The sequence below is a fragment of the Hypanus sabinus genome, chromosome 21 (assembly GCF_030144855.1).
Source record: "Hypanus sabinus isolate sHypSab1 chromosome 21, sHypSab1.hap1, whole genome shotgun sequence".
NCBI classification, from domain to species: Eukaryota; Metazoa; Chordata; class Chondrichthyes; order Myliobatiformes; family Dasyatidae; genus Hypanus; species Hypanus sabinus.
In genome coordinates, this window is record NC_082726.1 from 931,747 (window position 1) to 945,079 (window position 13,333).

General features: G+C 41.0%; 1 protein-coding gene across 3 annotated transcripts in view; it reads left to right on the forward strand.

Annotated features, from left to right (window-relative positions):
* Positions 1-13,333, forward strand: part of apba2b (amyloid beta (A4) precursor protein-binding, family A, member 2b) — a 90,117-nt gene that overhangs the window by 58,742 nt on the left and 18,042 nt on the right. For 2 of the 3 annotated variants that reach the window (XM_059945839.1, XM_059945838.1), the window contains 5 exons: positions 9,984-10,064; positions 11,107-11,146; positions 11,755-11,900; positions 12,977-13,012; positions 13,148-13,234. In XM_059945839.1, coding sequence (XP_059801822.1) covers positions 9,984-10,064; positions 11,107-11,146; positions 11,755-11,900; positions 12,977-13,012; positions 13,148-13,234 — 390 coding nt within the window. The remainder of the gene's footprint in view (positions 1-9,983; positions 10,065-11,106; positions 11,147-11,754; positions 11,901-12,976; positions 13,013-13,147; positions 13,235-13,333) is intronic. The other variant, XM_059945840.1, reaches the window with a different exon arrangement.

Below are 13,333 nucleotides of genomic sequence, written 5' to 3' on the forward strand. Positions count from 1 at the left end.
AACCAGAACTGGCAGCGATTGGCGAAACTGCCAGCACAACGGTTTTTGCTCCTGACAATAGAAAGTAAAACTCCACTTTAAAAACGAAACTGTGTCATGAGACGAATATGCAGCAAAACTAACTATCGAACTACCCCAAACTAACTGCATCACAGCAGGGGTTTCCCTTGTAGGAACATAACATCATGTGACCTCACACTGGTGGGAAAATTACGTCACCCCACCATCACAAGACAATTACATCATGGTCAATAAGACAGTCACAAGATACCCAGGAGGTATGTAACACCTCCCTCCAAAAAAAAGAAAATTTTGGTCTGTTATGAGCAAAATTTTAACAACTATTTCCAAAAGAAATACGAATGTATAAAATCTACAACATACACAATATACCATATAACCATATACCAATTACAGCACGGAAACAGGCCATCTCGGCCCTTTTAGGCCATGCAGAACGCTTACTCTCACCTAGTCCCACTGATCCACACTCAGCCCAATACATAGAATTATCATACAGCACCTTACAAACTAATATACAGTAGGAGTGTCACAAATGATAAAATACCACTCCGTACAAAAAAATTACATTGTACATTCAACATCTAGATAGACAGTCAGCAATCACATTATCTTTGCCTTTAATATGAGTTATCAAAACATTATACTCCTTTAACAACAAACTTTGTTGCTGAACTGGAGTGTGATTTATTTCCTTAACCAAGCCCAGACCCACAACATAACCAAAGCAGGTCACAGTGGTATAACCAAATTCACTTTTAGCTAAGTTAATAGTTAAATTAGCTTTTGAAAGCCCTTCAAGTAGTTTCTCCACTGCTGTAATATGTGCTTCCCAAGTATCATTTCCTGTAACTAAATCATCAATTTAGGCATCTGTATCATTTAACCCATGAATCACAGAATTAATCATCCGCTGGAAAGTACCTGGGGCATTCTTCATCCCAAAAGGAAGAACATTATATTCATATAACCCAGATGGGGTTACAAATGCAGAAATCTCTCTACCTCTATCCGTCAATGGAACACACCAATACCCTTTTAACAAATCAATATTTTTAAGGAGCTTTGCTTGTTCAACTTTGTCCACACAATCATCCACCCTAGGGATAGAATACGCATATGTTTTTGTTACAGCATTCACCTTCCTGTAATCAGTACAAAACCAAATACTACTGTCTGACTTAGGCACCATAACACAAGGTGAACTCCAATTCGAATTAGAAGGTCTAATAATATTATTCTCTTACATATACAGTCGGCCCTCCTTATCCGCGAATTCAACCAACCGCGGATCACGAAAACCCGGAAGTGTTCTTCCAACACTTGTTGTTCGAGCATGTACAGACTTTTTTTATCTTGTCATTATTCCCTGAACAATGCAGTATAACAACCATTTTACATAGCATTTACATTGTATTAGTTATAAGTAATCTAGAGATGATTTAAAGTATACAGGAGGATGTGCGTGGATTATAATGCATCGGGATCGAAAAAAATCAAAAGATCTCTTACTAAGTACATCCGGTATTATTTAGCGTCAGTTAGTCAAACGTTTGTCTTAGTATATGGTATATATTTTACCTTTCTATGCATATAAAACATTTAAGAACATATGTTTCAGCACTGGGCTTGGAAATGGAAGTTCTCAGGAATTGGGAGTGCTTTGCTCCCGATTGCGCTTTCCACCGTGCCGGGTTGATGTGAGGATCAAAAACCCAAAACCCAATAATTAAACTAATGCGTTGCTTAGTAATAATGGTAGCTTTAATCGGGGCAGAGCCTTTCTTACTTTATCCTTTAAAATTGTTCCAATCGTTGACCGACGTAGCCTAACACTTTTCCAATGACTGATGGCATTTCACGTCTTTTCGATTGCTTTATTATTTCCACTTTATTCTCAATAGTGATCGTGATTATTTTCGTGAACAGAAACATTGCGCATTCAGAGTTCTGGCGCCAGGTCTTAATGTCCACTGCACTGAGACAGGTTAAATAAGGTCTGGGGTTCCGCTGGGTCCTAAGGTCCACTGTATTAAGACAGGTTGCATAAGGGACTTGAGCATCCACAAATTTTGGTATCCGTGAGGGGTCCCGGAACCAATCCCCCATGGATAAGGATGGCCAACTGTATTTAATTTCTTGCTCAGCAAGTTCACACTTTTCCATGTTCATCCGATATGGATGTTGCTTTATGGGTTTGGCATCTCAACATCTGCATCATGTGAAGCTACGGTGGTTCTTTTAGGGACGTCTGGAAATAAATCCCTGTATTTCAAAAGTAACTGCTTCATCTGCTGCTGCTCTGGCTGTAAATAAGCTAATTTCTTATCAATATTTTCCAGAATTGTTGAGTTTGGAAATCTGGCAGAAATAATATTGGGTTTAAAATGGCTTTCAGATGAATCATCCATTAAGTTCCTAGTGGGATCAATCTCATTATTATTAACTGAGAAAGTCATAGTAGTGGACTGTTTCTCATAAAATGGTTTTATCATATTTATATGACAAAGCTGTGTTGACTTTCTTTGATCTGAAGTTTTTATCACATAATCCACATCATTAACTTCGGATCTCACCTCATAAGGACCATGAAATTTAGCTTGTAAAGGGTTCGTTTGCACTGGGAAAAGAACCAACACCTTATCTCCAGGCTTAAATGACCTCATTCTAGCTTTCTTATCATACCAGGTTTTCATTTTCTCCTGAGGTGATTTTAAATTTTCTCTGGCTAAGCTACAAGCTTTAGGCAATCTATCCTTAAATTTCAAAACATAATCCAGCAAATTAGTATGTACCTCTTTATTAATCCATTGTTCTTTTAATAAGGCCAAAGGTCCTCTAACTCTATGCCCAAACACAAGTTCAAAAGGACTAAAACCTAAGGATCCCTGCACTGACTCCCATACTGCAAATAAAAGTAAATATACTCCCTCATCCCAATCCTTTTCATTTTCCACACAATATGTCCTAATCGTGATTTTGAGAGTAGAATGGACCTCTCCAAGGCTCCTTGCGATTCTGGATGGTATGCAGACGAGGTAATCTGTTTAGCTTCCAGTTTATAACCATATAACCATATAACAATCACAGCACGGAAACAGGCCATCTTGGCCCTCTTAGTCCGTGCCGAACCCTTAATCTCACCTAGTCCCACCTACCTACACTCAGCCCATAACCCTCCACTCCTTTCCTGTCCATATACCTATCCAATTTTACCTTAAATGACACAACTGAACTGGCCTCTACTACTTCTACAGGAAGCTCATTCCACACAGCTATCACTCTTTGAGTAAAGAAATACCCCCTCGTGTTTCCCTTAAACTTCTGCCCCCTAACTCTCAAATCATGTCCTCTAGTTTGAATCTCCCCTACTCTCAATGGAAACAGCCTGTTCACTTCAACTCTATCTATCCCTCTCAAAATTTTAAATACCTCGATCAAATCCCCCCTCAACCTTCTATGCTCCAATGAATAGAGACCTAACTTGTTCAACCTTTCTCTGTAACTTAATTGCTGAAACCCAGGTAACATCCTAGTAAATCGTCTCTGCACTCTCTCTAATTTATTGATATCTTTCCTATAATTCGGTGACCAGAACTGCACACAATATTCCAAATTTGGCCTTACCAATGCCTTGTACAACTTTAGCATTACATCCCAACTTCTGTACTCAATGCTTTGATTTATAAAGGCCAGCATTCCAAAAGCCCTCTTCACCACCCTATCTACATGAGACTCCACTTTCAGGGAACTATGCAGAGTTATTCCTAGATCTCTCTGTTCCTCTGCATTCCTCAATGCCCTACCATTTACTCTGTATGTTCTATTTGGATTATTCCTGCCAAAATGTAGAACCTCACACTTCTCAGCATTAAACTCCATCTGCCAACGTTCAGCCCATTCTTCTAACCGGCATAAATCTCCCTGCAAGCTTTGAAAATCCACCTCATTATCCACAACACCTCCTACCTTAGTATCATCGCCATACTTACTAATCCAATTTACCACCCCATCATCCAGATCATTTATGTATATTACAAACAACATTGGGCCCAAAACAGATCCCTGAGGCACCCCGCTAGTCACCGGCCTCCATCCCGATAAACAATTATCCACCACTACTCTCTGGCATCTCCCATCTAGCCACTGTTGAATCCATTTTATTACTCCAGCATTAATACCTAACGTCTGAACCTTCTTAACTAACCTTCCATGTGGAACTTTGTCAAAGGCTTTGCTGAAGTCCATATAGACTACATCCACTGCCTTACCCTCATCAACATTCCTCGTAACTTGTTAAAAATATTCAATAAGATTTGTCAAACATGACCTTCCACGCACAAATCCATGCTGGCTACTTCTAATCAGATCCCATCTATCCAGATAATTATAAATACTATCTCTAAGAATACTTTCCATTAATTTACCCACCACTGATGTCAAACTGACAGGTCTATAATTGCTAGGCTTCCTTCTAGAACCCTTTTTAAACAATGGAACCACATGAGCAATACGCCAATCCTCCGGCACAATCCCCATTTCTAATGACATATTAAAGATCTCCGTCAGAGCTCCTGCTATTTCTACACAAACTTCCCTCAAGGTCCTGGGGAATATCCTGTCAGGACCTGGAGATTTATCCACTTTTAAATTTCTTAAAAGCACCAGTACCTCCACCTCTTTAATTGTCATAGGTTCCATAACTTCCTTACTTGTTTCTCACACCTTAGACAATTCAATATCCTTCTCCTTAGTGAATACCGAAGAGAAGAAATCATTCCAAATCTCTCCCATCTCCTTCAGTTCCACACATAGCTGACCACTCTGATTCTCTAAGGGGCCAATTTTATCCCTCACTATCCTTTTGCTTTTAATATAACTGTAGAAACCTTTCGGATTTACTTTCACCTTACTTGCCAAACCAACCTCGTATCTTCTTTTAGCTTTTCTAATCTCTTTGTTAAGATTCCTTTTACATTCTTTATATTCCTCGAGCAATTCCTTTACTCCATGCTGCCTATATCTATTGTAGACATCCCTCTTTTTCTGAACCAAATTTCTAACATCCCTTGAAAACCATCTATCTGCTGGAACGATCCAGACATAAAATTACTACCTTGTTCAGATTGTATTTCCTTAGGCAACCCAAAATAAGTAAAGAATTTTATAAGATCCTTTATTACAGTTTTAGCCATTATATTCCTGAGTGGTATTGCGTCCGGAAACCCAGTCGCCATGCATGTGATGGTCAGCAAATATTGATGGCCAGTTTCATTTTTTGGCCGTGGGCCTACACAATCTACAATAATTTTGGAAAACAGTTCACCAAATGCAGGAATAGGTTGCAGTAGGTGCCACAGGAGTAACTTGATTAGGTTTTCCCACAATCTGACAAGTATGACAAGTTCAGCAAAATGTTGCCACATCTTTTCTCAAACCAGGCCAGTAAAAATCTTTAAAAACCTTGTTCACAGTTTTCTTCACACCTTGATGTCCACTCAAGGGCATACTATGAGCCAAAGTTAAAATCTCATTCCAATAAACTTTAGGAACTACTACCTGGTGAAAGGTAGGTTCCTCAAATGCAGGAATTGTAGGTGATCTCCACTTACTCATTAATACTCTCTTCTCAAAATAATATCCTACTGGCACCTTCTCAATTTAACTATCTGGAAGAGTTTGTTCTTTTAATTTGGTAATCTCAGAGTCTCTACTCTTCTCTGCTATCATCTCGTTCCGAGACAGAGACAAATCTTCACGGTCAGACCTACTACAAGAATCTTGATCAAACAATGAAGGTAAGAAAGTTTCTGACACATCCTCAAAATTCGAATCCTGAGTTGAACAGTTACGGGTAGCAGACCCATCCTCCTCATCCATCTTTTTGGCCATAGCTGGGGTTACAACACAGGAGAAATCCATGTTAGAACCTATCTTTGGTTCATCAGAGATAGGCTTAATCATCAAATGCACTTCAGGAAAAACTTGTCCATCTGCTAAGTCATTCCCTAGCAATAGAGAAACATCATCACGGGTAAACTGGGTTGTAGTCTGACTTTAACAGGTTCTATAACTAACCCTGACCTTAAATTTACTCTATGCAAATGTACAGGCATAAGAGCACTCCCAACACCTCATATAAAGTTTACCTCACCAGGGTCAGACTCATCACTAAATTTTAGAACACTGTCTAACATAAGTGACTGAGAGGCTCCAGTATCCCTAAGGATTTTTATTGACACCGAAGTGGATCCCTCTTTCAAGGATACAAATCTTTTGGTTATAAAATGATCATATCCCCTGTTCACTTGGTCAGACTCTGACAAAGCTTCATTTGTGTTTCTGGAACTCTGTGGATTTACAGGTTCTTCAATATGTTGCACACAGGCATCTGGGACTGCCTCCTTCTTCTTCTTCAGTCAGAAACAGTTAGCTATTACATGACCAGGTTTCTTACCATAATTACAAATAGGACCAAACTGTCTTTCCTTCACATGTTTCCCTTCATCCTTACCTTTCTCACTAACTTCTGATTTAATTTCTGGTTTATCTTGACTCTCTGTGCTGTTTTTCCTTTTAAATGTTCTACCCTGAGGAAATTTACTCTTCTGGATTAAAGCATACTCATCTGCTAATTTAGCAGACTCCTGCAATGTAGCAGTGTCCCTCTCATTTAAGTATGTTCTTACTACAACAGGGATGCACCTTTCAAATTCCTCCATTAAAATCACTCTTTTAAGTTAACATATTTCCCATTCACATTTTTAGAGGAAACCCATCTCTCAAAACACACAGATTTATCAGAGGCAAATTCCATGCATGTTTTTTTCCACGGATTTCTTCAAATTTCTGAATCTTCTCTATAAGCTTCTGGAACCAGTTCATATGCTTTCAGAATATGCTGCTTCACAATATCATAATCAAGTGCTTGCCCAGTATTTAAAGCTGTATAATCTTGTTGTGCCTTACCTTTAATTACACTTTGTAACATCACTAGCCATTTCTCTTTCGGCCACTCTGAAATCTATTTCGTTAAATGGAGGAGCAAATATAACTTCCCGACTAGCAACAAACTGTTTCCTAGAACCAGAGGACTGATTCTCGGACTTTAATTTCTCTATCACTAGCTCAAACTCCCTCTTTTTATCTGCTTCTCTAGCTGCAAATTCCTTCTGTTTATTTGCAGCTTCTAACCGACTTTGTTCCAAATCAGCTTCTAGTTGCTTTAACTTTATTTGTTTGATATGTAACTACGTCTCTAGATTACTCATTAGAAATATATCTGATACTTCTTCATCAAAATCACCTGACTCTTTATAGTATGCCGCGATTTTTCTCTGAAGTACTGTTTTTGTTGTAACCTTCGTAATTCCTTTAAGGTCCAATCTTCTAGCAATCTCGGATACATCACCCTTTTTCACCTTCACTAATAACTCTGGGTCTGACGATGCCAGAAAGTTGTCAATTTTCATTGCTGCCAAATACCACCCACAGACCAATCAAACAAAAGATTTGGGTATTTCCCTTTTCCAAATCAGATTGATAATTAAACAAGCACTTAAACTCAAAATCAGATCATATCGCAGACAAGTCCCCAATTTTATGTTATGTGGTTGGTAACAATGAATATAGGATTGAGTCAGGTTTTATAAACAAACATAAACATTTATTAAACTCTGCTCAACAAAAGTGAAAGTAAACGAACGACTAACTTAACCGGGAGTTAACTGCTATATGGCAATTTAACAAACAGCCAAACTCTGGAATAGTTCTTAAAGTGGTCAATTTGGACATGGTCTTAAAGTGGTAAATTTGAAAATTCAAGTGAGTTATACAGTCAATAAGGAAAGACTTTACTGCAACAATGATTTCTCTGAAGAAAATGATGAATCTGCTGATCACAGTCAAGAGATGCCTTGTCCAAAGAATTCACAACAAAGGAAATAAAACAGCTTAAATGAACTAACATTTACTGCTAGAAAGTGAACACTGCACAAACCTTCCTGATCTTGCAGGGGTTTTCTCAGATGCAGGTCACTATTCCTGAACAAAGATTCAATAATGTTGATCCTTCATAAAACCACTGAACGACACTAACTTTACTTAATCCTTCGGGTTCCCGTACTTCGGTAAAGTCTTCACTCTCCAACTCAACTGTAAAGATAAATCAAAGATGCAACAAACCAGAACTGGCAGTGATTGGTGAAACTGTTGGCACAACGGTTTTTGCTCCTTACAATAAAAAGTAAAACTCCACTTTAAAAACGAAACTGCATCATGAGATGAATATGCAGCAAAACTAACTATCGAACTACCCCAAACTAACTGCGTCACAGCAGGGGTTTCCCCTGTAGGAACATAACATCATGTGACCTCACACTGGTGGGAAAATTACATCATGTGACCTCACACTGGTGGGAAAATTACATCATGTTACCTCACACTGGCGGGAAAATTACCTCAGCCCACCATCACAAGACAATTACGTCATGGTCATAAGACAGTCACAAGATACTCACGAGGTATGTAACATTTGTAATGACGGTATAGGCTGTGCTGACAGTGTCAATGGGACAGTAATGACAGTACAGATTGTGGTGACCCTGTCGATGGGTCGGTATGGATAGTAATGACAGTATAGACTGTGCTGCCCTGTCAATGGGAAGGTATAGACTGTACTGACGATATAGACAGTGTGGATGGGACAGTAGAGACTGATGCTATAGATTGTGCTGTCCCTGTCGATAGGACAGTACAGACTGTAATGACGGTACAGACAGAGCTGACCCTGTCAATGAGATGGTGTAGACTGTAATGATGGGCTAGACTGTGCTGCCCCTGTCAATGGGATAGAATAGACTGCAATGACCGAGTCGATGGGACGGTATAGATTGTAATGACAGTATGGACAGTGCTGATCACGTTGATGGGGGCGGTGTAGACTCAAATGATGGTATAACCTGTGCTAGCCCTGTCAATCTGTCATTATAAACTGTTCTGACTGTGTCAATGGGATGGTATAGACTGTGCTGACCCTGTCGATGGGATGGTATAGACTGTAATAATGATATAGACTGTGCTGACCCTGTCAATGTGACAGTACAGATAGTAATAATGGTATAGATTGTGCTGACCCCGACGATGGATGGTATGGATAGTAATGACAGTATAAACTTCCCTGACCCTGTCGATGGGGTGGTATAGATTGTAATGATGGTATAGGCTGTGCTGACACTGTGCATGGGATGGTGAATCCTGTTGATGGACAGTATAGGCTGCAATGACAGTATAGACTGTGCTGACCCTGGCGATTGGATGGTGTATACTATAATGACAATATAGACTGTGCTGACCCTGTAGGTGGGATGGTATAGATTGTAATGATGGTATAGACAATGCTGACACTGTGAATGGGACAGTATAGACAGTAGTGGTATAGACTGTGGTGACACTGTCGATGGGACGGTATAGACTGTAATGACAGTATAGATTGTGCTGACCCTGTCAAAGGGATGGTGTAGACTGTGATAACCTTGTCGATGGGACTGTATAGATGGTAATGACTCTGTCAATTGGACGGTAGGGACTGTAATGATGACATGGACTGTGCTGACCCTGTCGATGGGATAGTATATACAGTACTGTCATGACCCAGTTGATGTGACAGTGTAGTCTGTGCTGACCCTGTTAATGGGACGATATAGATTGTAATGAACCTGTCAATGGGATGGTTTTGACTGTAATGACGGTATAGACAGTGTTGACCCTGTCGATGGGATGGTATAGACTGTAATGAGTATCTGAGTGACAACTAGCCAAATATAGAGGTGGATGAATTAGAGAGAGGATAGGGTTTAGAAGAAGGCCTAATAGAGGCACGTTTACAAAGGAGACAACAGAGACTGATAGACAATAAACGTCTCAGGTCCCAGGTGTAAAGAGCTGTTTTGGCCTGTTGACAGGTAGATGCAGACATGGATCAGCCTCGGAAGCAGCAACGCTCTGACCTGAATGGACCGGTCAACAACAACTATGTCAATGAGGTGAGCTTCGCCACTTGTGTGTGATCATTGTCATTCAGCACAGAGCCATATGCTCCTTGTTTGTTGTGATTCTGGATTAGCAGATAGGAAAGTCCCAGTTTCGAGTCAGTGAACACTGAGGGATTGGCTGGAATTTATTGGAAAAAATGATAATGAGTAACTATTACATCCAGGACATGGTGGAGAGAAGGGAAATTCAACGAGAGTTTTTGCTTCTGGTCACCATGAAGTGAAACCCAGTGAAATGGGCCTCAACTACTGCCATCAAAACCAGATTCTCATTCACCAGTTTGTCTCTCGTATAATGAAAGACCATTTGAATTATGAACTCTGGGCCAGCAGTGAATCTAACTCTGTCACCAAGAGAAAGTTGGTGGGTCCTGTGTCCCAAGGGGTGTTGGTAGATGTAAATCCTGTCTCAAAGTTAAAAACAGGCAATGGAGACTGCTGTTGGATGTCCCATTTCCTCCACTCTTATTAGACTCTGGCTACCTGCCCAGTGGTCACCTATTGAGCCTCTTCATCTAATTATCCATCTATCGCTGGTAGACCAGTGAATTAGACTATGTTGGTTGGAGCCAGTCTCTCACCAGGGGAATAAATGCAATGTAAGGTTATTTATGAACATCCAAGTTAGGAGCACAAACCTGCCCTTCTCCTCACTCTGGTCACAGCCAATCCAGTTGCAACCTTATCTTCATGTTCCCGCCTACCATTAACTTTTCCTCCCTATGTCTGTCTCCGTCTGCCTCAATCAATGACCCTGCTTCTACTGTTGGTTGAGGAAGTGAATTTCAAAGTCCCTTTGCACCATTCATCCACCTTGTCAGGGTTATTCAGAGAGAAAGAAAAATGAAGGGTTATGTAGGAGGGAAGGGTTAGATTGAAGTTAAGAGTAGGTTAAAAAGTTGGCACAACATTGTGGGCCAACGGTCTGTAATGTTGTATGTTCTGTGAATGCAATCAAAACTTGTTATTCCATTGCTGATAATTTAATTCTGATTCCTGTGAGACAGTTGACAACATCTGCTTTCCCTTGTAGCAAACGAAGACACCATCCTCCTTTCCTAACTTTGTGGATGGTGAGTATTGCTGGAATATTGCCAGAAACCATTTGTTAGATCCTCAGGGCCACTTGGAACAGTAGGCCTTACTTTGAAGGGCAATTCCTCTGGAGGATGGATGAATGAAAGATTAATTGTCCAATGGAACATCAGTGAATGATTTGCATAATTGAGGGTTCTGTGGGAGGAAACATTTGCACTTGGAACCAATTTGTTATTTTATTACCTGACGACTTTCAAGTTTAACCCCCTGAGAATCATGATAGGGTTGGAGGGCATGGTAGTGAAGAAGCTAGCAAAGTTGTTATAGCTTGTGGCAAGTTTGTACGTTCCTCCCCGTGTACATGCGGGTTTCCTCTGGCTGCCCCAGTTTCCTCCCACATTCCAAAGATGTATCAGTTGGTAGGAGAATTGGTCCCATGATGGCTGGGTGGCGCGACTCAATGGCACAGAAGGGAATGTGGAGGAATAGAAAGTCAAGACACAGAGTGTGAGATTAGTGATTGGTGAACTGTTCCACCATAAATACTGTATATCGAGCCTGTTTATTTTACCAGTACCAGTTAGTATCTCCTGTTTGTGATAACAGCACTGGGACTCTTTAAACTTTGCTGTTTCTGGTGAAGTTCCAGGACCTTGTGAGCCAGAAGATTTGATTGATGGGATCATTTTTGCAGCCAATTACCTCGGCTCAACACAGCTGCTGTCGGAGCGAAACCCTTCGAAAAACATCCGTATGATGCAGGCACAGGAAGCAGTAGCTCGCATTAAGGTAGCTGATTTAATTTGGCTGTCTGTATTTTAAACTCTGCAGTCAGCCAATGGGCAATATCACAGTATATTTCCCTGGTCTACAATGTCCTGTAAGAATTCTCGTCATGATATTTCCCCAGTCTTCTATGTCCCGTTAGAATCCCCATCATGGTACCCACCTCAGCCCCAAAGGGACTCACCGTGTCACAGCATTTCCTATGGTAAGTGCTACCCTGAATGATGTGTTTGTGCTGTTAATCAGAATCAGAATCAGACTTTAATTGCCAAGTACCTGTGGACATACAAGGAATTTACTTCCGGCAGATGTTGTCACTCTGCTCATAACAATAATAATGATAAATATAAATGAAAATATAGATTATACATACAGGTAGTGCAATCCAAGTAATAGTTAGCCGACAGTTAATCTCACATCAGAGTGAGATGTGAACATTGTGACTGAACCCTGGTAAACTGACACTATTGGATTGTGCTCACTACTGCCCTTCCCCATCAACCTTGCCCTGGTGAATCGCGTCACTCAAACCCATCCCCAAACCTTGACATTCCATTTATACCTTCAATTCTGTTCCTGACCCCTCCCGACTCCCTGCTGTGTCTCTAGCCTCCCTATCCCACCCCTCTCCTTCCTGCTGTGACTCCAACTCCCCATCACACTCACCCTCCCCACACCCTATCCCAACCCACTCCCCACTCCATGCTATCTCCAAACTCCCCATCCCACCCCCTTCCCAATCCCTGCTGTGACTCCAACCTCCCTATTCCACCCCTCCCCACTGTCTCTAACCTCTGTTAGAGCCCCCTCTTGTGCACCTCACCTTTTCCCTATCCTCCTCACCTTCCCGTACCCCTACCCCCTCCACCCTATCCTATCCCCCCAGAGTCACCTTCTATCACCCCACACTATCTTTTTCTCCTATCATTCCACAACCTGTCCCCTGCCCATAACACCCAACTCTACTGTTTTCAAAGTAACATTTATAATCAGATCACGTACATGTTAGCACATTGATTCTTTTTCCTGCGGGCATACTCCATATCTAACCTTGCTTCCTTCCTTATTTTTGATTGCAGAGGGTGCAGAAAACATCAAAGTCCAAGAAGAAAGTGGTGAGTGTCTGTAAAGGGATGCTGTTCTCCGTCTGTCGATGTTAATGTTGCTGGCGTGTGAGTGCTGCATTTGCAGCTGGTTGCCATGGCAGCCAGACAGGCTACTTGGTTAATCTTCCCCTCTTCTGTCCTCAGGGTGCAGACGGGAGCTCTCAGTCAATGACTGAAGTTGACCTCTTCATTTCCACACAGAGAATTAAAGTTCTAAACGCAGACTCACAGGTAACAGTGTACCCGAGGAAATGGGTTTGTGCGCAGGATTGTGGAGGTGAATGAGGGGGGAGGAGTCAGTGATTGGAAGAGGAAAGAAAGAAATTGTGA